This window comes from Puntigrus tetrazona, chromosome 4 (assembly GCF_018831695.1).
Source record: "Puntigrus tetrazona isolate hp1 chromosome 4, ASM1883169v1, whole genome shotgun sequence".
Taxonomy (NCBI): domain Eukaryota; kingdom Metazoa; phylum Chordata; class Actinopteri; order Cypriniformes; family Cyprinidae; genus Puntigrus; species Puntigrus tetrazona.
Genome location: NC_056702.1, coordinates 379733 through 401411, shown reverse-complemented (window position 1 = coordinate 401411; position 21679 = coordinate 379733). Strand labels below are relative to the sequence as shown.

General features: G+C 38.6%; 2 protein-coding genes and 1 long non-coding RNA gene across 5 annotated transcripts in view; 2 read left to right on the top strand and 1 right to left on the bottom strand.

Annotated features, from left to right (window-relative positions):
- Positions 1-17933, top strand: part of cog5 (component of oligomeric golgi complex 5) — a 65584-nt gene extending 47651 nt beyond the window's left edge. The window contains exons 13-22 of one of the 2 annotated variants that reach the window (XM_043236901.1): positions 1561-1722; positions 2234-2333; positions 6200-6310; positions 7390-7452; positions 9488-9591; positions 13091-13328; positions 14224-14300; positions 16431-16557; positions 16932-17011; positions 17540-17798. In XM_043236901.1, the coding sequence (XP_043092836.1) occupies positions 1561-1722; positions 2234-2333; positions 6200-6310; positions 7390-7452; positions 9488-9591; positions 13091-13328; positions 14224-14300; positions 16431-16557; positions 16932-17011; positions 17540-17651 (1174 nt within the window). In that variant the 3' untranslated portion in view covers positions 17652-17798. Of the gene's footprint in view, positions 1-1560; positions 1723-2233; positions 2334-6199; positions 6311-7389; positions 7453-9487; positions 9592-13090; positions 13329-14223; positions 14301-16430; positions 16558-16931; positions 17012-17539 lie in introns of both variants that reach the window. The other variant, XM_043236900.1, reaches the window with a different exon arrangement.
- Positions 13331-14217, bottom strand: LOC122342795. Its single transcript, XR_006250652.1, has 3 exons — positions 13799-14217; positions 13574-13646; positions 13331-13466 (listed from the first exon to the last, which is right to left on the bottom strand). It is a non-coding gene; the product is annotated as an uncharacterized LOC122342795 (long non-coding RNA).
- A 152-nt stretch (positions 17934-18085) lies between the features above and the next one.
- Positions 18086-21679, top strand: part of e2f7 (E2F transcription factor 7) — an 11457-nt gene continuing 7863 nt past the window's right edge. For both annotated transcript variants that reach the window (XM_043236904.1, XM_043236903.1), the window contains exons 1-4: positions 18086-19714; positions 20405-20503; positions 20586-20873; positions 20981-21131. In XM_043236904.1, the coding sequence (XP_043092839.1) occupies positions 20405-20503; positions 20586-20873; positions 20981-21131 (538 nt within the window). In that variant the 5' untranslated portion in view covers positions 18086-19714. The remainder of the gene's footprint in view (positions 19715-20404; positions 20504-20585; positions 20874-20980; positions 21132-21679) is intronic.

Sequence of the window (21679 nt, the reverse complement as noted above, 5' to 3'; positions counted from 1 at the left end):
ACACGATGAATGTGGTATTTGTGTAAACTATTTTTTTTAATTTTTCAAGGTGAGGCCATTTGTTTTTAGAACTAAATTGCAGATATCAGTTGCTGAAATGACTGCTGACTTGATTTAACATTTTAAGACGCTAAGTGCAAGCAGTCAAACAGAAATGCCACGATTTCTCATAATAAAAGCCAGAAGTTTATCTACACAACTATCATCTTCCTAATCATTTTGGTGGCACAACACAGATTTTGTTTACCCGCAAAGTGCTCTCAAAACTGCTCTCATCAATCAGACAGTGTTTCTGCCTTTCACCTGAATGTTTTTGGAAGCGAAGAAGCTTCTACTCTCATTTTCAGACAATCTTTCAGAATGCAGTCAGCATTTCTGCCACTATTCTGATCAAACACCAAGATCCCATAATCACAATTGTCCCCTAAATGGCCCACATTTTACGCATGGTTGCTTGTATCACATAATACAGCTCAAAAAAAACATGTCAAGATGCATGACAACCAGCAATTAAAACCAAGGTTATTAAAAGCATCTTGTCAAAAAGTGGCAAATGTGTTTAATATGTAAGGGTGATGTGGGCGGTAAACTACTTTTTTTGGGGGTGGGGAGATTCAGTAGATATTTGGCTCTAATAAAGCCATTTACTTTGTGGTTGAATTCAGTTTACTGCATTGAACAGCACCTGCCGTTCTTAATAGTAAGACTCATTTGGTTTTTAGTTTTTGACATTTGCTACTTCTCTTAGCATAGATTTCCACAAACTAATTTTTTTTTGCAAAAAGTGTCCATAATTAATAATGAATTACTTTTTGCCCTCTGATTCACATTAACGTTATTGTAATGTTTTTTGCAGTTTATAAAAAAAACACAGAGATGGGTTTTTATCTAAATACGTAAAGGTAATACAGCTAATACTATCATCAACAATTTTAAAAAAAATTATGAGTTTTCGCATTACAGTGATGAGAATGAAGCTCTATGTATTATATATCTAATTTTCAGACTAGAAAATATAATGAAAAGTCTAAAACTTTTAATGAAAATAGTAACCGTTGGGGAAACAATCTTAAATCAGTTAGACTTTTATCAACAATTGGTATACACAGGTCAAATAGTATAATAATTATTGGGAATTAAGCAGCTTTCAGCCAGGAAAACTAATTTAATACAGTGGCAAAATCAATCCTGGGGGCTTTGATCCCTAGTGAGATGACGAGTGTAAGTAGGCTACGGTTTCATTAAGTGTTGTTCAGTTTGCTCTGCTGCACGTTTGATTTAGTCTCGATTTGTAATTATCTCTACGGGCAGTCCTCTGATTAAGTTCAATATTTAGGTCAGTGAAATTTCATACATGCACGCAGAGTATGTGACATACATGTTTATGAAAAACTTTCAGATTACATAAAGTGATGATAGCCTGATGATAAGAACATTAGAAATAAAGGGTCGGACATTATCAGCTTACAGCAACTGCCAGAAAACACTGTTTTTGTCATTTACTTGTTTTACAGTTACAGTTGAGCAATAACTTGCAATGACTTTTTTTTTATGTTGCAGTCCAGAGAAAGACCTAAAGGACTCCCTTCAGCCATATGAAGCAGCTTACCTGTCCAAGTCTCTGTCCCGTCTCTTTGACCCCATCAATCTTGTGTTCCCTCAAGGCGGCCGAAACCCACCCTCTAATGATGAACTTGATAGCATCATAAAAACAATAGCCAGGTATACCATATATATGCGTGATGTATAATAACTCTGAAATCAGAAATTCAGTAGGACCCTAAAGAATCATATCGACTTGGGCATCCATTTAAATATGACTCATTTAAATAGTCATCAACAGCCAATGCAGTATCATTTGTTCACACATTTTTTTTCTAAACGACTTGCTTTAAACGACCATCGCAGTATAACAATCAGTCTATAATCCCACCAATTTTGAAGTGGTACTAAACTGCAGTGGAAAAGCAAATCAAGCCAAAGTAAAGCTGAGCCAAGCAATGCCGTGCCATGCCGAGTCATACCACGCAGTGGAAAAGCACTAAAGGAAAGCTCATTACTGTCCAGTGTTAAGGAAATAAGGCATGAAATGTCAATTATAGAAATATAGTTAAATTCTAATAAGGGACTGGAAAGTATACAGTGTTTAGACTAACCATAAGCAGACTACCTATTGTTTTTATTGACTGTAATATGCTAAGAGTTGATCCCATATGTTGTTTTTGCATGTTAGTGAGCTGAATGTTGCATCAGTGGATTCCGGCCTGACGATCGCAGTCGCCAAGAACGCCGCCAAGACCGTGCAGCTTTTCTGCGTCAAGTCAGAGCAGTTGGTAAGACACACACAGAGATAATGAGCTAGGCTGAGCGGGAGACTGTCTGCTCTCATGCCCCTCAACACTGCCAGGGAGGTGACATACACGGCCGGCGACTGAGCTCATTATGAGAGCCGAGGTAGGGTGGGGCTCATCTCAACAAGCGTCAGAGAATCAGAGCACCTGCTGAGAGCCATGACCTGGACAAGAGGCAGGGCGGATTTCAACCTACCTAGTTAGAGGTGCTGCTTGATTTGGTCTATAAATAGAAGCCAGACAAATCAGGCAAAGGTGAGAATGAGAGTGCAATGCTTGGTCGGTAGTTGGTCGACCAAAAATAAATAAATACCAGTATTGCAACACAATATCCATGCTCTTCGTTTACTAAATGTGCTTCTCTGCTGTTATATTTTGGTTAATGGATGTGTGCTTCTTGTTCTTCAAGCTATTGAAGGGGTCAGAGTGGCTTGAGACTGAATCTCATTGACAGTCGTTACATGAAGATAACAGCAGTCACAAACTTTGCAATGAGATCAATAAATGGTAACACTTTAATTACAGCCTTTATGTATAATGCATTCTCAAAGCAGTTTTAGTGCATTAATTATGCCTTTTAATGCACTTTATAATGCATTGTACAATCTCATGAATAATTGTAACCACAATTACATTAAAACACTTATCAATTCTTTTTTACACTATGCAATTTAAACTCAGTTCTAATTATTTATGACAAGATATAATGTATTACAATGCACATTATGAATAATTATAATGCATTATATCCTTTAAAAACCCTTTATAGTACATTATGCATAAAGGATTTAAGTAGTGTTACCCAATCAATCAGTAGATATATAGAGTTATATAGACTTACTAGCTTTACAAGTGAGTGAATATTTTCATTCCTTAATTGGTCTCACTTCAGTTTATCAGTTTAATTATTGCCTGCTCCCCAAAGATTATGCAGCTGACATCTGAGATAAAACAAAAAAAATCATTTAAGAACAACATGAAGTCCAGATTACCCCACAGTTTACTGACCCCAAAGCCATCCTAGTCCTTTCAGATGAACAAGTTTTTGAAAAACCTATCCTGGCGGTTCAAGGCTTGGTAATGCTAGTGGATAGCGGCCATAATTTTGAAGCTTCATAAATCGTATATGTTCATCATAAAACTAACCTATACACCTCCGGGTGGTTAACCTCTGAATCAGTATATGATGTAAGCCGCATTTGTAAGGGAAGCTGAGAACAGACGAACGAGGATAGAGTAATATTAAATGCCAGTAACCAATTAAAAGTGAGAAAATGAGAAGTTGAAAAATGTCAGTATAATAACAAATGCAGCTTAAGTCATACATCGAGTCAGAGGTTAACCACCCGGAGGTATATAGGTTAGATTTATGACGGATATATATAATTTATGGAGCTTCAAAATGATGGCCACCATCCACCAACATTACCAAGTTTGGAAAAGCCAGGATAAATGTTTTTTTAAAACTCAGATTGTGTTTGACACTCAGAATTTAGATTTTTTTCAGTAATCTTTAATGCCTAAGAAATGTCATGGAAATATCTGTAACTTTCTGCCATCTTAAATAACTTTTTCTAAGTATTCTAATATCAAGTCCGACTTTACATAATTTTGTGCAGAATAAAATATTGAGTTTCACTTTAACTTTACGAAAGTTAAGTGGTTCACTCATTGATTCACGTTATCCAACTCATTTTATTTTTCTCTTAGCTGTTTGTATTGCCTCCCAGCTGTAGCGAAATGACCCAACTTGTTCATGTAGGTCTATCTTCATTCACTGTGAGCTGGAGGTGTGATTGATTGTTCCTCTCTAGGGAGGGTGTGATTGGATTAGTCCGGTGTCTGTCCTCGAATCACTGGCCCACTGACTCGATCTGTCTTATGTCAGCAAGCAGATGAATAACGAGGGTTTGGTTCTGTTCTTTCCTGAATTACAGATGTGTGTGATGAGCCAGCGTAACCTTGTGAACCCAATTCAAGGCCAGTTCAGGGCCAAACCTTGACCTCTCCTTGGACTTACTTCTGGAAATGATATCATCATTATATATTGCATTAATCTTTCAAGCAAACGGAAATATGTCCTCACAATATAAGAAATAAGAAGCTCTCCTAGTCAAGACAGATTTCTTTTCTTCTTCTTTTGATTAAAGCCAGTTTAACACAGGCAGACTCCCAACAGTTAATGGATGGATATAAATGAAGACAAAGTGAAGGACTGTATCTCTATTGACCTCTCATATCCTTCCTGCCGTGATAATGGAACGGGACTTAAACCAACTGCGATCTACAGATTTACGCAGAGTGCACTTCCAGGGAGAATGATTTCTGAAAGGTGGATAAAATTGCTGCCCAATGTGCCATATAGAAGATAGCCCTAGGCTTTAAGAGTGCTTCTTGCATCAGAGACCCTCTCCATATGATTCATCGGAGCTGTAGCCAGTGTCCTGATGATGTACACTGTCACAATCCACAATCCAATTAGTTGATCCCGTGGAAGCCGTTATTTGCCAGCTTTCTTCGAACCCATAACACGTAACACAAATAAAAAAGATATTTTTAAACCTGATCGGTTTCTCTTACTCCATTTAAAGTCCAAAACGTAGAAGATCCGAAAAGGCATCACAAAAGAAATCAATAAGGATAGAGTGGTTTTATACAAACCTTGTAAAGAGATACAATCATGAAATTATGAGTCTTTTTTTGGTGACCTGGACTTTCAGTGGAGGAACAGAAACCTCTTATGTTTCATTAAAAGTTATAAAAAATCTTAATTCATGCCTTTAAGATTAACCAAAAACTTGTGAGTTTGGAACGACATTAGGGTAAGAAAATTATGACCCATTTATTTTGGGGTTGAATTGTTGCTTTAAAGTATAGTTACAATAACTAATGGACATTCTCCCTACTGGAAGTTATTTTTTTCTTTCAAAAATAGGTCAGTGTTTGAGTTTTAAAGTAGCTTCCTGTAATCTGGTTTAGCTGCAGGGGGAATATTTGACAACAGCGCTCTTCCATGAGGATTACAGAGGTATAAGAATGTTTTTGGTCTTCAGGCGCGTTTAGACCTAGGGGCTCACAGCAGTTAATCTCAGAATGGTTCATTACTGTATTGGACTGCAGATATGCACCGGAGGCTACGCTTTATTTAACATCAGGTGTGAAGGAGCAACCTACCTAGAATCATCACTAGCGTTACTGCACCTCACTTGGCATCTCCACACCTGCCACGGGAAACGTTAATTAACCGTTGCCTTGCCATTTTTAGACTGTTGCCATGGTAGCCCTGCTGCCACTATCCTATGTGGCTTTTCCTCGCAGCCGATGTGTGAATTTTTTTTTCTCTCCCCAATTTTATTTCCCCAGTCTCCCCACCTTTGATGAGAGGTGTGATCTCTTGGAGGTTGTGCTGCTTTTCTACGAGTTTGACTTTGAGTTGTTTTGTCTGTAGCAGCTGTTTGTTTATGTCAGTGCAGCACGAATACGTGTTTGTGTGCAGCGTTACGCTCGTGACTGAAACAACCTTTTGCTTGTTAGTTCCTGCGGTCTGGCACTGAGCTGGGCAAATCCTTCTTCTTTTTGCTCGCCCTTCAACCCACAATGCCAGCTGCTTCTGCTGTCTGAGCTCCATGGTGACGCCGGTGTCTCAGCATACTGACCGCTGTGCTACCAGCGAGCAACACGCTTCTGACCTCAGACGAACACTGGGACATCTGGGGAAATTAGTGGGAGCCTGCAGTCTTCTCGCTTTTGATGTTGACTCCTTGATTATTTACTGAAGTCTTTGGCTGTGACGCTCAATATCGTTTAATCCCTAATTTTTTTTCTCCCTTCTTCTGTATTTCTCTCAGCTGTGTACACAAGGAGATGCCAGTCAGGTGATCGGACCCCTGACGGAGGGTCAGAGAAGAAACATTGCTGTAGTCAACTCTCTTTTCCGCCTGCAGCAAGCTGTGGCTAAAGTAAGAACACCAGCTCTCATTGAAGACACTAAAGTTACTATGGGTTTATTGTGTATTGTTTCAATATAACTTACTAACTTGTGTCTCATTTTAACAGTAGTCTTTTAGTAGACCCAAATTGGGTGAAATGCTCCCAAAAAAATGTTCCTGGACCACAAAACCATTTCTACATCATCTGAAAGATGAATGAATAAGCTTTCCATTGATGTATGGTTTGTTAGAATGGGACAGTATCTGAAAAGAATCAGAGGGTGCAACAGAAATGTACATATTGAGAAAATCGCAGTACATATTAGTAATCAAAAATGTACAAAATATTTTCATGGAACATTCTCTACTTAATATGCTAATGAGTGTTTGCATTAAAAAAACATTTTAACATTTAACAAACTGCAAAATGAGTCTGTATATTTAGATTACATTTCTTAGTATTTGTCTGGCGAATGAGAAATCAACCAAAGTTCTGGTTTGGCATCACAGATATTTTGCCATGATGTGCTTCCTAAAGCTGTTTTATTAACAAATAATCGTAAAAAAAAATCACTCAGCAGGACGTATGAAATCACTGCTCCACACCAAGGAAAGATTTTGTGGGGCGTTTAAAAGAAGTCAGCGTGAAATTATTTTAAAGAACTGTCGTATTATAAAAATCCTCTGTGTGTGGAAAACAGTCCACCTGTCTATAAACAGCATATGGCTGCAGTGCCTTTACTCTTTTCTCAGGAGAGAGTCTTGAAACTGCAGACTCACCACCAGTCATATCTGTACAGTATGAGTGGTGATATTTCACAAGTGGCTTTTTTAGCACCAGCTGATGTAGTTCCCAGTCTGCCCCTTTAAAAAAACATGCCAGCAGCAGCCAAAGCTTTTTCCTTGCTGGTGTGATTAATAAGGTAATAAAAAGAGATTTCTCTATGATTAAATATTTAAACTGGAGGTGATCAAAGTTTTACTGGTGAAAAGTGAAGCTGCTTGTTTCAGTAAGATTATTTTTTTAGGGCCTGAACTTTGAGTGAAGACTGAATTAATGTTCAAGGGCTCTAAACATTAAATGATTGCTGACTTTGAGTTGTTTTCAGGTTATATCTGGACTGGGTACCTTCCCTCCTGCAGCAGAGCAATCGCTCACAGCTTCTTTAGAGGTAAAACACAAACAACTACATTCTGTTTACACCAAAATCACATACCAGGAACATCCATAATTCAGTTAAATATAACTTATTGACGAAAATAACAATATGCTATAACTGGTCACTGGTAGTACATGTTAATAACTAAACGGGGCTTATCTACACATGGTCACATTAGTAACATTGTAAACATCTTTTGGCTTGAAAAGCAGCAGGTAATGTCCTCTATGTTCACAACATTCATTTCACGGTGCTTTTCAGCAACACGTGCACTGCACTTTTTTATGCATGATGCACCATCAAGCTGTGAGCATTTGTGCATCTGCGATAAAGATTAACAGGTGAGCACACGGGACAATGAACAAAAGGATCAGAATTTTGATAGAGATGCTGCAGCTGAACACAAGCACACATAGAGTGTAGAGGAGGTTCTGGAAAGTAATTGGGTAAACATTGAGCTTCTCTGAATTCGGCGCTCTTTCCCCTGAGGTAAATTGGCTATCAGATGAGTAAACTGGTCATTCTCTTCCCCTTCGTCTCTTTTAACGAAACCTGCCAGCTGTCCGGATACGCATACACATGCTTTAACCCTTGATCTTTAAGTGTAAACAACAATCCAAGGTGAAAACACATGACCACACTTTACCAACGACTGTCCTCAGAGCTGAGGCAGTGCTCTCCTCTAGGGTTGGGTATTGTTTGAATTTAAATTTTATCAATTCCGATTCTGATACTGCTTATCGACTCCCAGTTTCGATTCCTGTGTGGTTAGAAAAACACTTGGATATCAAACATATTTATTCTGTGTCCGCTGAATACCGTGAACAAAAATCAGCAGGTTACGTAAAAACTTGATTTAGAGCTGTTTGTGTGTAAAATAGAGCTGCACGATTCTGGATAAACGGAGACTGAGGCTGTCGTACTGTCACATTTCTTAAGAAAAAACGGACAACTAAACAAAATCTAATAAATAGAATAATTTTATGACTTACTCAAGATTTACTTGTTTTATTACTAAATGAATAAATCTGTAGAATGAATGATTCAAAGATAATAACATTTTTATGAGCCCCTTTTTGCCACAAAATAAAAATAAAAATTTGCACACAGCAATGAAAATTTGGCGGTATTGAAATTTGAATTTTGTAACAAGTATCCGATTCCTGACCTTAAGCATTTGATCTTGGAATTGATTTTTCGATTCCCAACCCTACTCTCCTCCCATGTAGGGCATGTTATCTTGATCTCCCTGTCCTAAGTGGTCCACAAGATGTAAATGTACAGTGCCTTGGCCATCATTTGCACGTGATTTATAAAGTCCATTAAAGCATGGTTATTTTACAGTTCAAAAGTGCACCCCCTGTGACCCCTTTGGAAAGCCTGCTGCTAGTCAGAGACTTTTGTGGTACATGTTTTATGCCTTTACTATTGTTAGGACAGTGGAGATATGACAGGAAAGCTTAGGGCATTGAGAGGGAAGCAGGATCGGTAAAGGCCACAAGGCTATCTGTTCTAAACCAGGACAAAGCTAAATACAACAGAAAGAAACGGGGCACCAGCATCACCCAAGATCCAGTTTGCGTTCTGAGCAAAGAATCCCAGGAAAGCTGAGAACGTGACTGCCTACTTTGTTGTGAAGGAGTTTAGGAGGAAGAGATGTGCCGCGGAGATTTGCTCTTTATCTCCTGCTTGCAGGGGATTTTGCAGATGACCGGCCCTATTTGGTCAGAGAGACCTATTGGGTTTGCATTGATGTCGCTCAGAGATGGAGAGCCGGATAAGAGCCTAGGACGAGGGGGGCCAGCTGCCGTGACACACACGATGGTCAGACTGATGTCCCATCAGCAAATGTCAGGCAATCACATGGGAGGAAGGAGAGCAGGTGTTAGCGCAAGTCAACATGTGACCATGTGAGGAAATACAACAAGAACCAAAGACCTTCAGAAGAACTACTCTTTCACACCCGTTCAATAATGTCTGACTGACTGATGTCTTTTTAATTCATTTTAATTCTTTAGTTAACTTAGTTTTTGTGTGTCTCTTGCAGTCGGTTCAGGCTCTGATGAGTAGCGCCGTTCAGCCACTGCTAAATTCCGTTACTGACTCTGTCGAAGCAATACTCATTACAATGCACCAGGAGGATTTCTCTGGGTAAGCAAGCAACACATGCACTGAATTACTATGATATGTACTGCATATAGCTCGGTATACACTGTGTACAATGCGTACCATTCCAAGGCTACTCAGCCTGTATAAAAAATAGCATGTTATACTGTTAAACGAGCTCAGTTGAATTCACTTATCTTGGAAATGTATTATTGTTATTTTTCAGCTTAAAGGGATAGTTCACTCAAAAATTAAAATGACTTAAATTAGATTTACTTAAATGGTTAGTTCACCCCAAAATGAAAAATTCTGTTATTAATAACTCATTTTCATGTTGTTCCAAACCCATAAGTTCCAAAGAAGACTGAAGGTCATGAAGGTAATTCTCATTTTGGGGTAAACCAACCCTTTAAGCTCAAGCCATCCTAGATCTGTATGACTTTCTTCCTTCAGATGAATACAATCAGAGTTCTATTAAAATGTCCTGGCTCTTCCAAGCTTTATAATGGCAGTGAATATTGTTTGAGATTTTAAAGCATTTATCATAAACAGTCATATGCACCTAGAATAGCTTGAGGGTGAGTAAATTTCTGGGTGAACTATCCCTTTAAGTGCAAAGCTTTGTGGGATAGCTTAATCCAAGCAATAGGTTTTTTTTTGTAAGGTTTATGTAAACTATTCACCTCATGCTGTGCAGCATTGGTACTCTGCATCAAAAAAGTGAGAAACCCAACACTCCAGGTTTACAAAATATATATTTGACCATTTCAAAAGACCACATAAAACAAATGAGAGATGTCAAAATTGTGATTTATGTTCTTTCCATGTGGGCTTTTTCTTAAACTCTAAACATGACATTTAGGATTGTGTGCCCTATTAGTCTTTTTGAGGGCAATTATGAGACTAGGTCTCGTTTAGATCACTGTATTTCAACATAAATAATTTCTTAAAGCAGTATTTGGAAGTTTGGAAATCACAATGCTATGATGACAGGGTAATGAAATTTAACACAAGCTGCTAAAATAGTTAATCTCCTCTTTGAATTGTATTGTGATTTCCTTATGTAGTCTCCATTAAGTTATTCATGCGCACATGCTGAAAAACCTGCACAAGAACACATGAACATCCTCATGATGTGGGGACGTACGTGTGTGGTTTTGGCTGTTATAATGGACACATTCCCTGAAGACTGTCTTCTGCATTCATCTCTCGTTTTCTCTTGCACTTGGTCGTTCTGGGTGGTCCAGAGAATACAACAGAGAGTGATGTGCCAGCGTTTGATAACATTTAAACCGTCACCCCTATGATTCAGCGTGGCTTCTTTTGTCCACATCTCTCGTCCCCGCAGGGCCACTGGAGTCAGGCTTGGTGGGCTTGTTTTATTTCTGTCCCCGCTGTTGGGCATTCCTGAGGGAAGACAGCAGAGAAATAAACATGCTATAGACACGGTTTTGTCCAGAAACACCCCCAGTTTCACCCTGTCGGCAGCAGCCGCTCTAAAGAGTTTTCCTCCTTTGGAGATGAGCTAAAAGGGTGAATCTCACAAAATCGATGTCTGAGTCATATCTTAGTCCAAAATGAAAAGAAATACATATATAAAAGAATACATAAACACTTCCGTCCAAAAGTATTGGGACTGTGAGGCCAATTCCTTTATTTTCATTTGCTGTAGACTGAAAATATTTGGTTTTGACTTCAAAAGATGAATATCAGACAAGAGGTTTACATGCCAGCTTTTTTCCAGATATTTACTGGATCTGACAAACAACTTAGAAGATATCACTTTTTAGTTGAAGCCACCCATTTTTCATGCGAGCAAAAGTATTGGAACAGATAGAATTAACAGTAAATAAGACTTCATATTTAGCTTTCAATAACTGCATCGAGCCTGTGACATCACCAAACTTTTTTCTTTTGTCATGCTTTTCCAGGGTTTCAGATGTTGTTTGTTTTGGGGGGGGTTACCTCCTTCAGTGTCTTCTTTAGCAGGTAAAAGGCATGCTCTATAGGGTTTAAGTCTGGAGATTGACTTGGTCAGTCTAAAACCTTCCACTTTTTACCCAAGATTAACTCCTTTGTTGTTTTGGCAGTGTGTTTTGGGTCATTGTCTTGCTGCACGATGAAGAATCTCCCAATAAGTTTGGTTGCATCTTTCTTCAAATTGGCAAACAAAATGTTTCTGCAGACTTCCGAGTTCATTTTGTTGCTGCCATAATATGTTACATCATCAATGAAGGTCCCAAAAGAAGCCATGCAAACCCAAGCCATGACATTACCTCCACTGTGATTCACATATGAGCTTGTAAATTTGGGATCACGAGCAGAACCTTTCTTTCTCCAAGCCTTTCTGTCACTTTGGTAAAGGTTCATCTGTGTCTCATCAGTAAATAAACTTTGTCCCAGAATTTTTGAGGCTCATCTTTGGCAAATTTCAGCCTGGCCTATCTATTCTTTTTGCAACTTCTGGTGTAGCTTCTGTACGTGTGATCATGAAGACTTCTGTGAACGGTAGATTGTGATACTTTCACTCCTGCCCTCTGGACGTTGATGCTGATCTCACCTACAGTTCTTTCTAGAGTCTTTGCTGACAGCTCTCAAAATTTTTGTTATCAACTGCAGTTGTTTTCCTTGCTCTACCTGTTCGATGCCTGTACACCAGTGGATTCTTTCTTCTTCAGGATTTTCCAAATGGTTGAAATGGCTCATTGGCCAATGTGTGTGCAATGGCTCTGATTGCTTTTCCTTTTTCTCCCAGCTTCACAATTGCTTGTTTTTCGCCCATAGACAGCTTTCTGGTTTTCATGTTGGTTAACTATAAATGCAGTCTGAACAGGCAAAACCCAAATCTGTCAGTCACACGTTCCAATACTTTTGCTCACATGAAAAATTGGTGGGTTCAAACTAAGGGTGCTGTCTAAGGTGTGTGTGTCAGATCCAGATGTAAATACCTCGAAATAAAAGCTGGCATGCAAATCTCTAGTATGATATTCATCTTTTGATGTCAAACTGAAATGATAATGTAAATCATATAAATCACAAAATAATTATATTATACTATAATAAGTATAGTATTGTACTTCAATATATATTCAATATATATTTCAATAGGCATTAAAGCATGAAATAAACCTTAATTGGACCCTAACACATAAATTGTAAAAAAAAAAAAAAAAAAAAAAAAAAACTCTTAGTATAAAATATGCATTAGTTGTTGTGAGATTCACCCAAAAATGACCTCCTGTGTGTATAAGAAAACTGACTGTCACTTGCTAAAAGGCATTAACACGACCTTCCTTTTCTGACATTGTGTGTGTGTGTTTATTTCAGCAGTTCCAGTAGCTACACATTTATGATATTGATTATGTGACAAAGGAAATCAATGTGTTGCTTGTAGCTGTAGTCTACGCTCACATTACAAGATTACAGTACTGTGTGTGTGTGTGTGTGTGTGTGTGTGTGTGTGTGTGTGTGTGTGTGTGTGTGTGTGTGTGTGTGTGTGTGTGTGTGTGTGTGTGTGTGTGTGTGTGTGTGTGTGCGCGCCTAGTCCTTTACCCGCAGGTGGTCGTCCGGACGTGCCGTGCTCTCTGTACATGCGTGAGCTGCAGGGCTTCATTGCACGAGTGATGAACGACTACTTCCGCCCACTGCAGTGTCTGGACTTCCTTTATGATAGTACAGAGATCATTGCCCAGCGTGCCATCACCCTCTTCATCCGCCACTCTAGCCTCTTGCGGCCACTCGGAGAGGGAGGGAAGATGAGGTTGGCAGCTGACTTTGCTCAGGTGAGGAAATTAGGGGGTCAGCCTAACTTTTACTTGTGGCTCTCACTGATTCTTTTTTTGTCCATGAATCAGAAAGTAACTGGTTAAGCTCCAAAATCACAAGAACAATTGTGTATTCAGATGTAGTATATAAACTTTCTGTGGAAAAACAAGCTAAATGTTAGCATTTATTCACTGAAAATACATTCTCAAATTAAAAACATGGTGCATTTAAACCAAGTAATTCGTTAAAAGTGGTAACTTACCCATCTGTTCTCAGCTTTCTTTCATCACTAATATAAGGTAATGAAGTAAATGGAAACTCCCAAGGCTTGGAAGCTAGAAATTAACAGGAAAAAACACAATCAGATTTGATGTAAAGCCTTCGTATTTCATACATTAGAATTCTGTGATTTTAAAAAAGCTCAATTTAAGCATAAAAAATTCACTTTAGCTCTCAAAGTAAAAATATTGTCAAAGTGTATTTATACCAATTTAGGAAAACTGAAAATTTTGTCAGTAACTCCCTCATGTTGTTTAAAATCCAATTTCAGACTGAAATGGGAAAAAAAGAATTCTTCTGATGTTGTTCATTCTGTGAGAAACAAGCAAAACATAAGCATTCATTCACTGAAAATTCAATATAGCTCTCAAATCAAATATATGGTCCCTTTAGACCCAATGATTCATTCAAAAGTAAAAATGTGCCATTTGCTTACCTTCGTAATAAATTGAAAATGATGCTGAGCTCCAAAGTAACAACAAAAAAAAACAGCTTTTTTTGTATTCAGATGTCGTACATTAAATGCTTACATTTTCTCACAGGAAGTTATTTACTGAACACTCACAGTAGCTCTTAAGTACATCTCTAGATGATTGCATCTGTGAGTGAACATCTCGTGTGCATGCGTTACAGATGGAGCTGGCCGTGGCTCCTCTCTGCAGACGGGTTTCAGACCTGGGGAAAGCGTACCGTCTCTTGCGGTCTTTTAGGTGAGTCTTTATTTACAGTCTGGATGATGTCAGGTGGCTTTATCTTCCAGTTCTCAAGTGACTGCTGGCAGCTCCTGATGTCACACACACAGTAATTTTGTGTCTATTTTTCACACAAACGCTCTCAATTTGTGTTATCCTTTGTCCCCGTCCTTTCCCCGCTGAGACAAAGAGGTCGCCTGGAGTCTTCCCTCTGAAAATTGCTGTTAATTAACAGAGAGAGAAGTAGAGAGAGAAAGGAAGGTTATTAATGGAGATGCTCGTCTGATTAGCTAAGGAGAAGTCAGTGTCAAATTATCTGGATAAAGCTCACCTTCCGTTGTTTCCTTGTTGTTTTTGTTTGACTCATTACAGCTCCTCTTTCTTGGTCTTGATTTATTAGTGCACGTTGTTGTCCAAATAAAAAATGGTCCCACTTTATATTAGGTGGTGTTAGTTACTATGTACTTGCATTTGAATTAATCATTTGGTACAATGCACTTGTTGTGTGCATGATACATTATATTTTTTTTAAAAACTATATGCAATTTCTTTAATTTCATTACAAAGTTGACCCATCTCTTACACCTTAACTCTGTTAAACCTGTCCCTAACCTCGTCCGTATCCCACCTCAATAGCAGCAAGTGTTTTACAATAAACATTAAGTACATTGTACTTCTTACGCAGTAAGCTTTCATCAGATTGTAATATTTTGTTCCACCAATTTAACCGTTTGCATTTCTGTTTCAAAGTCTTTGCAAAGATGCATCAAGTATAAATGTGTTCATGTTTAGTCCAAAAATGCTTTTTCGGACCCGAGAGGAAATTGGCGTTGAGGTTTTTATAGTAAAATGAACTGGCGTGAAGAACTTAACATTCAGGTTTGATCAAGGCGGCACCTTTCTCCGTACTTCCTCCAGGCAACCGAATGAACACCAGTGAGATCTCACAGGATGGCTAATCAAATTAAACCGCTGCCGTCTTTGCCAGCTCTGGGGGCGACTGCCGTGCCCAGATCCCTCATGAGCAAGACCCAGCTCCCCACTAGCAACTTCATTTTACTCAATGAGCGTGTGTGTAAGCATGCAAAATGATGTCTGGCAACCACAGGGGAAAGATGTTATTACAAGAGTGCCCTAAGATAGAGATATAACCATTAATATGGAGATATTTGTCTTGTTTGATCACTGTTGAGGGACCGCATACGACAAGTGATGAAATATCCGACCCAAACCGAGGTGCAACTTGTTTCTTTTCTATAAATAAACGTAGCCTCCCAGCTAATAGAGTACAGGGACATAGTTACCCTTCATACACATGTGTTTAAACTTGGAGTTGATTCGTGAAGCATCTTGTGACATTTCCTCTTTTGGCTTGAGTTGCGTGTGAAAGGGATGCTTGTTACGGAAATATCAGTACTACTATCATTATTGTAGAAGCTCGTCTTGTTAGCGTGCCCTTTTATTTCTGGCTGTTCAAAACCGGTTACACTATTACTCAGCGCACCTTTACTTACCCAAGCACTCAGATGTAAGTTTTTGGCTGGTGCATGATAAAATGGATAGACTCGCATTGTTTTCCACTCCTGCAAAAACCGATCCAATTAAAACGATTTAATGCAAGATTGTACTTACCGCAGTTTTTACTCACCTACAATGATTTCCGGTCTGGTGAAAAATAATGCATTGTTTTTGTGGTCTTATTCACTTTACAATCTCGTTAGTTTTATTTACCCGCAGCTTGTTGAGACGAGGTGCAGATTTGTGGCTTGTTTTTAAAGCATAGGCTTGCATTGTTTTCCATTTCATGAAAATAGCGGTGCGGGTAAAATGATTTTAAAATAAGAATCGCTCATTGTATTCAAGCACCGCACTGGCACAAAAATGAATCTAAGATTAGACTTTTTTTTCTTCTGTTACTGAAATATCATTTGCATCTTGTCAGCAGCGAGTAGATATCTGCTGTGAACCCGCTGGAGGACGTCATATGAGCTCTGCTTTAACATGTCACAGACGTTTGGGGAAATTTCGTTGGATTGTTTTTTCATACGCACCTACCTTTCAAATCTTCAGCGTTCATTTCAAGCACTAAATTACACCCGGATTGTGATTCCCGGCGAATATGAATATATTTGTCTGTCTCTGTTTCAGACCGCTGCTGTTTCAAACGAGTGAGCACATCGCTAGCAGTCAAGCGCTGGGAGATTTGATTCCGTACAGCACCATATTGCATTTCCTGTTCACTCGTGCCCCGGCTGAACTCAAATCACCACATCAGGTACATAAACACACACACGCAGTGTGTGATGGAAACCTCTTGGTTATAGATCCTCAAGGATTGAGGCTTTAGGTTCGGGTGTTAGCGAGCAAAAGGTTTTTGAGGTCAGATCCTGTTTATTATGCCCTTGAGCGGGGCAATTCACCTCAGGCTGCCTCGGCGCGACTCTCCCCGTGATTGACCTACTGTAAGCTGCTTTAGATAAAAGCTTCTGCTAAATGACACATTTCATATTTGAGTGCTCGGACTGGAAAAGATGAAGATCTATTTTTAGACATTTTATAAAACGAGGGTTCTCTAAAATAGCTTGGGCATGGGTGGATTTGTAGAGCTCTGGCGTACGGCTAATGCTGCTCGCTTTCCCTCGTAAACAGAGAGCGGAGTGGTCTATCTCTCGCTATTCTCAATGGCTGGACGACCATCCATCAGAAAAGGACCGTCTCACTCTTATTAGGTAAGGCCCGAGGCTCAAAATTGCAACTCCAATTTACCATTGCCACCATTTTTGCAATAAACCCTTCCAGTGACACTCTCTGGTTATAAAGTCGTTTAACCCAGCAATGTCAGGCTTCCAGAAAACCTGGATATATATGTTTATTACTAATTTGTACACATGTATAAAGTTTAAGCAATGCATATAGTTTGACCTACTGGTTGCCCATTATATTAATTGATGCTATGCATATCTTTTAAAGCTGCCAAACGATTAATCGCAATTTATTGCATTTAAAATAAGTTTTTGTTTTCATCAGTATTTATTTTTCTTAAACGATCATTTCTAGTCATCCATGATATTTCTGTGGCTTTTTAAAACTCTATTCGCAGAAAACGGCTAGTAATAATTTAGTAGTTCAGGCCAGGACTGAACTTCTCCGTGCGACCTCAGCATCCTCTAGTGGTGCTCAGGAGAAAATACAGCAGCCTTTATTTTTTGGATCTTTTGGAAAGTAGGTAATTAAATGGTGACTTTCCTTTGTTGCAGGGGGGCGCTGGAGGCATATGTGCAGTCTGTCCGAGCCAGGCAGGGGAAGGAGTTTGCTCCGGTGTATCCCATCATGCTCCAGCTGCTGCAGAAAGCCACGAGCATCTCGTAGGATCTGCAAACAGAGCCCCGTCTCATCACCATAATGTAGACGAGTTCGCCATAACAATACACAAAGAAGTCTTTATTAAACTTAATTACGTTATAATAATTTTGTTGAAGTCAAAAATGAATGTGTATAGGTTTATTATGTATTTTTATGGGTTGTTTGATTATTATTACGGGCTAGGAATTCTTACCTACATATATTTCAAAAGGATCTGTTTTGCTTGGGTGCAGAATTATTACTAAACACGTCATGTAAAAGCTGATTAAAGAATGTGTTATGCCTTCATCACAGACGTTTTGATTCATAACTATAAGAGGTATATGTCTGACAAGTTAGCTTTTCTCTTATTTTCAGATACAGAAAATTAGTCGGGATCATTTTTATTGCATTAATGCAATGATTTAACTTTACTAACTTTTGTTGGTGCTAGACATTCAAACCCGTAAAAAAAAAAAACAGCATTGCTTTGAAAAAGGATATGTATTTATCGCTATCATACAACTTTAAATAACAATAAATGGCGTTTTTGATATCCTTTAAGTCGGAAGCATGTAGAGTAATAGGTTAAAAGTCACAGCACTGGTTAATAATGGTATATAACAGGCTGTTAGCTGTCTTACTGTAAGCCTGGTGAATATTAAGGTGCCTTTTAATATTCAGCTCTGGTTCTGGTTCAGTTCTTCCTGTCTGTGAATCCTTAAAGTCTCCACTTTGCCACCAGGGGCCACTTCAGCCAGTCTTCAGAGAAAAGAGATCCTCTTTTCATGTCTATCTCCATCTTACACTCTTTTCACACTTTTATTTGACCTACATGGCACAATACCAGATTTTTATTGTTTAATACGTGCCGTCTGCGGGCTTGCCAGTAACACGCCGCTCTAAAACATTAATTCGACTTCTCTTTCTCTCCAGTTTTGCATAATCATGCAAATGTGATTCATCCACTTGACTTGGAAAATTAAATGGGTTTGTGTGCATGTCTCGGGCAGTTAATCTAAAATATTTCACATTGCCACACTAGAGCATGTTTGATCTCCTGTAAATAATTGATCATGACATATAATGTAACGAGCACCCAAACAAACCCAAGAGCTAATTTAAGATTATTAAGATGGAATTGAAGTCTTACACCATTATCTTATGCTATTTCAGCTCTCAAAAAAGCAGTCAGAGAATGAAGACCTTGAATATAGATAAAACTGAAATGATTAATGAGCAATAATCTGATAGCTTTTAAAACACAGTAGAAACTCGTTAAAACAGTGCATTAAAAGAGAAATGTAACAACCTAAGTGAAGCACAAGTTATAAAGCTATGATTTTACGCATTTAGTTTTGGGCAATGTTTGCAAATGTGTATGTTTTATCACATTTGAACTGTGACGACTGACACACACAGGGCCATAGATGCATTCTATTATTCGATTTATTGTTATATTTCTATGGTTATGACGCTGAAAGCACGCTTATGTGGGGGTAGTTTGTGGGTGTGGGGTATCTTCTCATATTACACTCTTTCCCGCGACAAAGCCCTCAGTCGCGCCAAAACCCCACCTGTGTCACTCACCTTTGTTCCTGCTCCAGCGTATCACTAAACGCTGTCGGGAGACACTCGGCAATTATTTAATGTCAATTAATCACATGTGATGATTAATTAAGTCCCCGCTGAGTTACTTGAAAACTTCAGGCGCGCCCGTAACAGCCGCAGGAGCAGATCAATGAAGAGCGCGCCAGCTGCCCCGCCAACAAACCCCCACGGGCTTGGTCAGAACGCGTCTCTGATTGGCTGAGACGGCGGCTGCGAGGCATTTCCTCCTCGCTCGGCCAATCACCGTCGATAGATTTGCACAGCGGCGACGTGATTGGCCGAGGGAAGGTGAAACTCTTCAGAGCGCCAGAAAACAAGCTTTAGCGGGTGATTCTTACTCGCCTGACCAGAGACGCGGCTGAAATAAGAAGATTACCCGTTCAGATCTTCTTATTTAGACAGAAAATAATGTTCTTTTAAGAAGGAAAGGGAAGGATCACATTTGGGATTCATTTACGTTTTCAGGACGGAACTTAAAGGTAAGAATATAAAGTTAAGTCTTCTTGCGTAATCTAATTTTTTTTTTTTAATTATAATGTAAATTAATCTCCTTGTAGTCAAGTCTGACTTTCACTAGCAGATCTTTTAACAGTATCCAAATAGAAAAATGCATCAGATTTGCGTGAAAGGGTGTTTTAATATCGCGAGCATGCTGCTGGGCTCCTTACAATATGAGGTAAAATTAAATACTGCGACAATCATATCGAAATAAATGACTTATAAAGTTTAATCGTCGTGTTTTTTATTCTGAGAATCTGATTGGTTTGGTGTCAGGCAACTGGGGAAGATATTTGCGCCAAAATCCTGCCACCATCATCAGATCTCAGACCACTTTTTAACGTGATCATTAGTAATATTGTTATTATTACTTAATACCAGATATAATAAGTGCAGCTTTTTTTACTAGAAGTATTTGTATAACTTTTTTATAATAAGGTAATTAAGTAACAAACATCGCATTAATACTTTACACATTATATATAAATATATATTCAGATAATTAATATACGCAGATATATACTATATAATGTCAAATATTTTGGTATGTTATGTTAATAATGCAGGAGATAATATTCATTAATCCTTTAACTAGTCCTGTAATAAGCTAATTCACTGATAGCTTGATTGTACTAGTTATGCCTGATTCATTTTTTTTTATCTTTTTTTAGATGGAGATGAAGTGTTTAACTTTATTGGATTTGCTTAGTGCGAGGACGCTAGTGAACAAGGCAGGCTCAGGTGACGCCGGCCACACGAATGACCAAAAAGAAAGAGGTCGACGTGTAATAAACGGTTATTAAATGACGCTGCGTCCGTCTCCGGCCTCGTTAACGCATGCCCTGTTTTCAGGAGAACATCTGCACGGACAGAAAAAAAATGACGCCGCTGAAGTGCGAGTCTGTGAACGGACATCGGAGAGTTTCCAGCCCGGATGTCACCCATATAACCCCCATCAAACACTCAGACAGGGGCCACCCGGAGCCCTGGACCCCGACGGCCAACCTGAAAATGCTCATCAGCGCCGCCAGCCCGGATATCCGCGACCGAGAGATGAAGAAAACCCTCTTCAGACCCATTGAAAACGAAGAGAAGGCTATAGAGGAGGAGGAAGAGGAAGAACTCGACGACTCGGGTCAGGTATCGAAAGAAAAAGCCTAAAGCGCTTTTATCGACAGCAGCTTAGAACCTGCGTATCTCTATATGTTCAGCCATTTTAGCTGCTTTTGTCTCTTTTTTTATTGCAGTACGAAGCGCTGGACGATTCTGAGAGGAGACCCAGCCGTAAGCAGAAGAGCTTGGGGCTTTTGTGTCAGAAATTTCTGGCTTTGTACCCAGATTACCCAGAAACCTCTGAAAGCATTAATATTTCTCTGGATGAGGTGGCCACACGCTTGGGTAAGAGGAAATAAATCATGATCAAATCCCCCATTTATGTTAAAATTACAATGCAATGACTAGTTCTTCTATATATATATATATATAATGTGTTTATAATCTGTTTATTATATAATTGCAATAAATAGATTTATACTTCAAAAGGCAACTTCATTCTGTAATCCTATTACAGTATTTTCCACAAATAAATGCATTGGAAAGTATTTTAGCATTAACCAATCTATTAGTAATAATAGTAAAGATGTTTGTATACAGTTAGCTTTTTTGCTTTTTAATTATTAGACAGAACTGTTAAACAGATTGATTGAATTATATGTAAAAAAAAATAACCTGAACTCGATCAAATAAATGTAAAAATAAACAGATTTATGCTTTGCATGTCAACGTCTTGATTCTGTTAAAACATTAATACCTTAAAAATAATAAATTATTCAAAATTAATAAATCAATTAATTTGTGATAAATCATTTAAAAGTGAATCACGCAAAAAATTGAATTTTATTAAAAAAATATTACATCTAAAAATAAAACGGATTCATGCTGTAGAC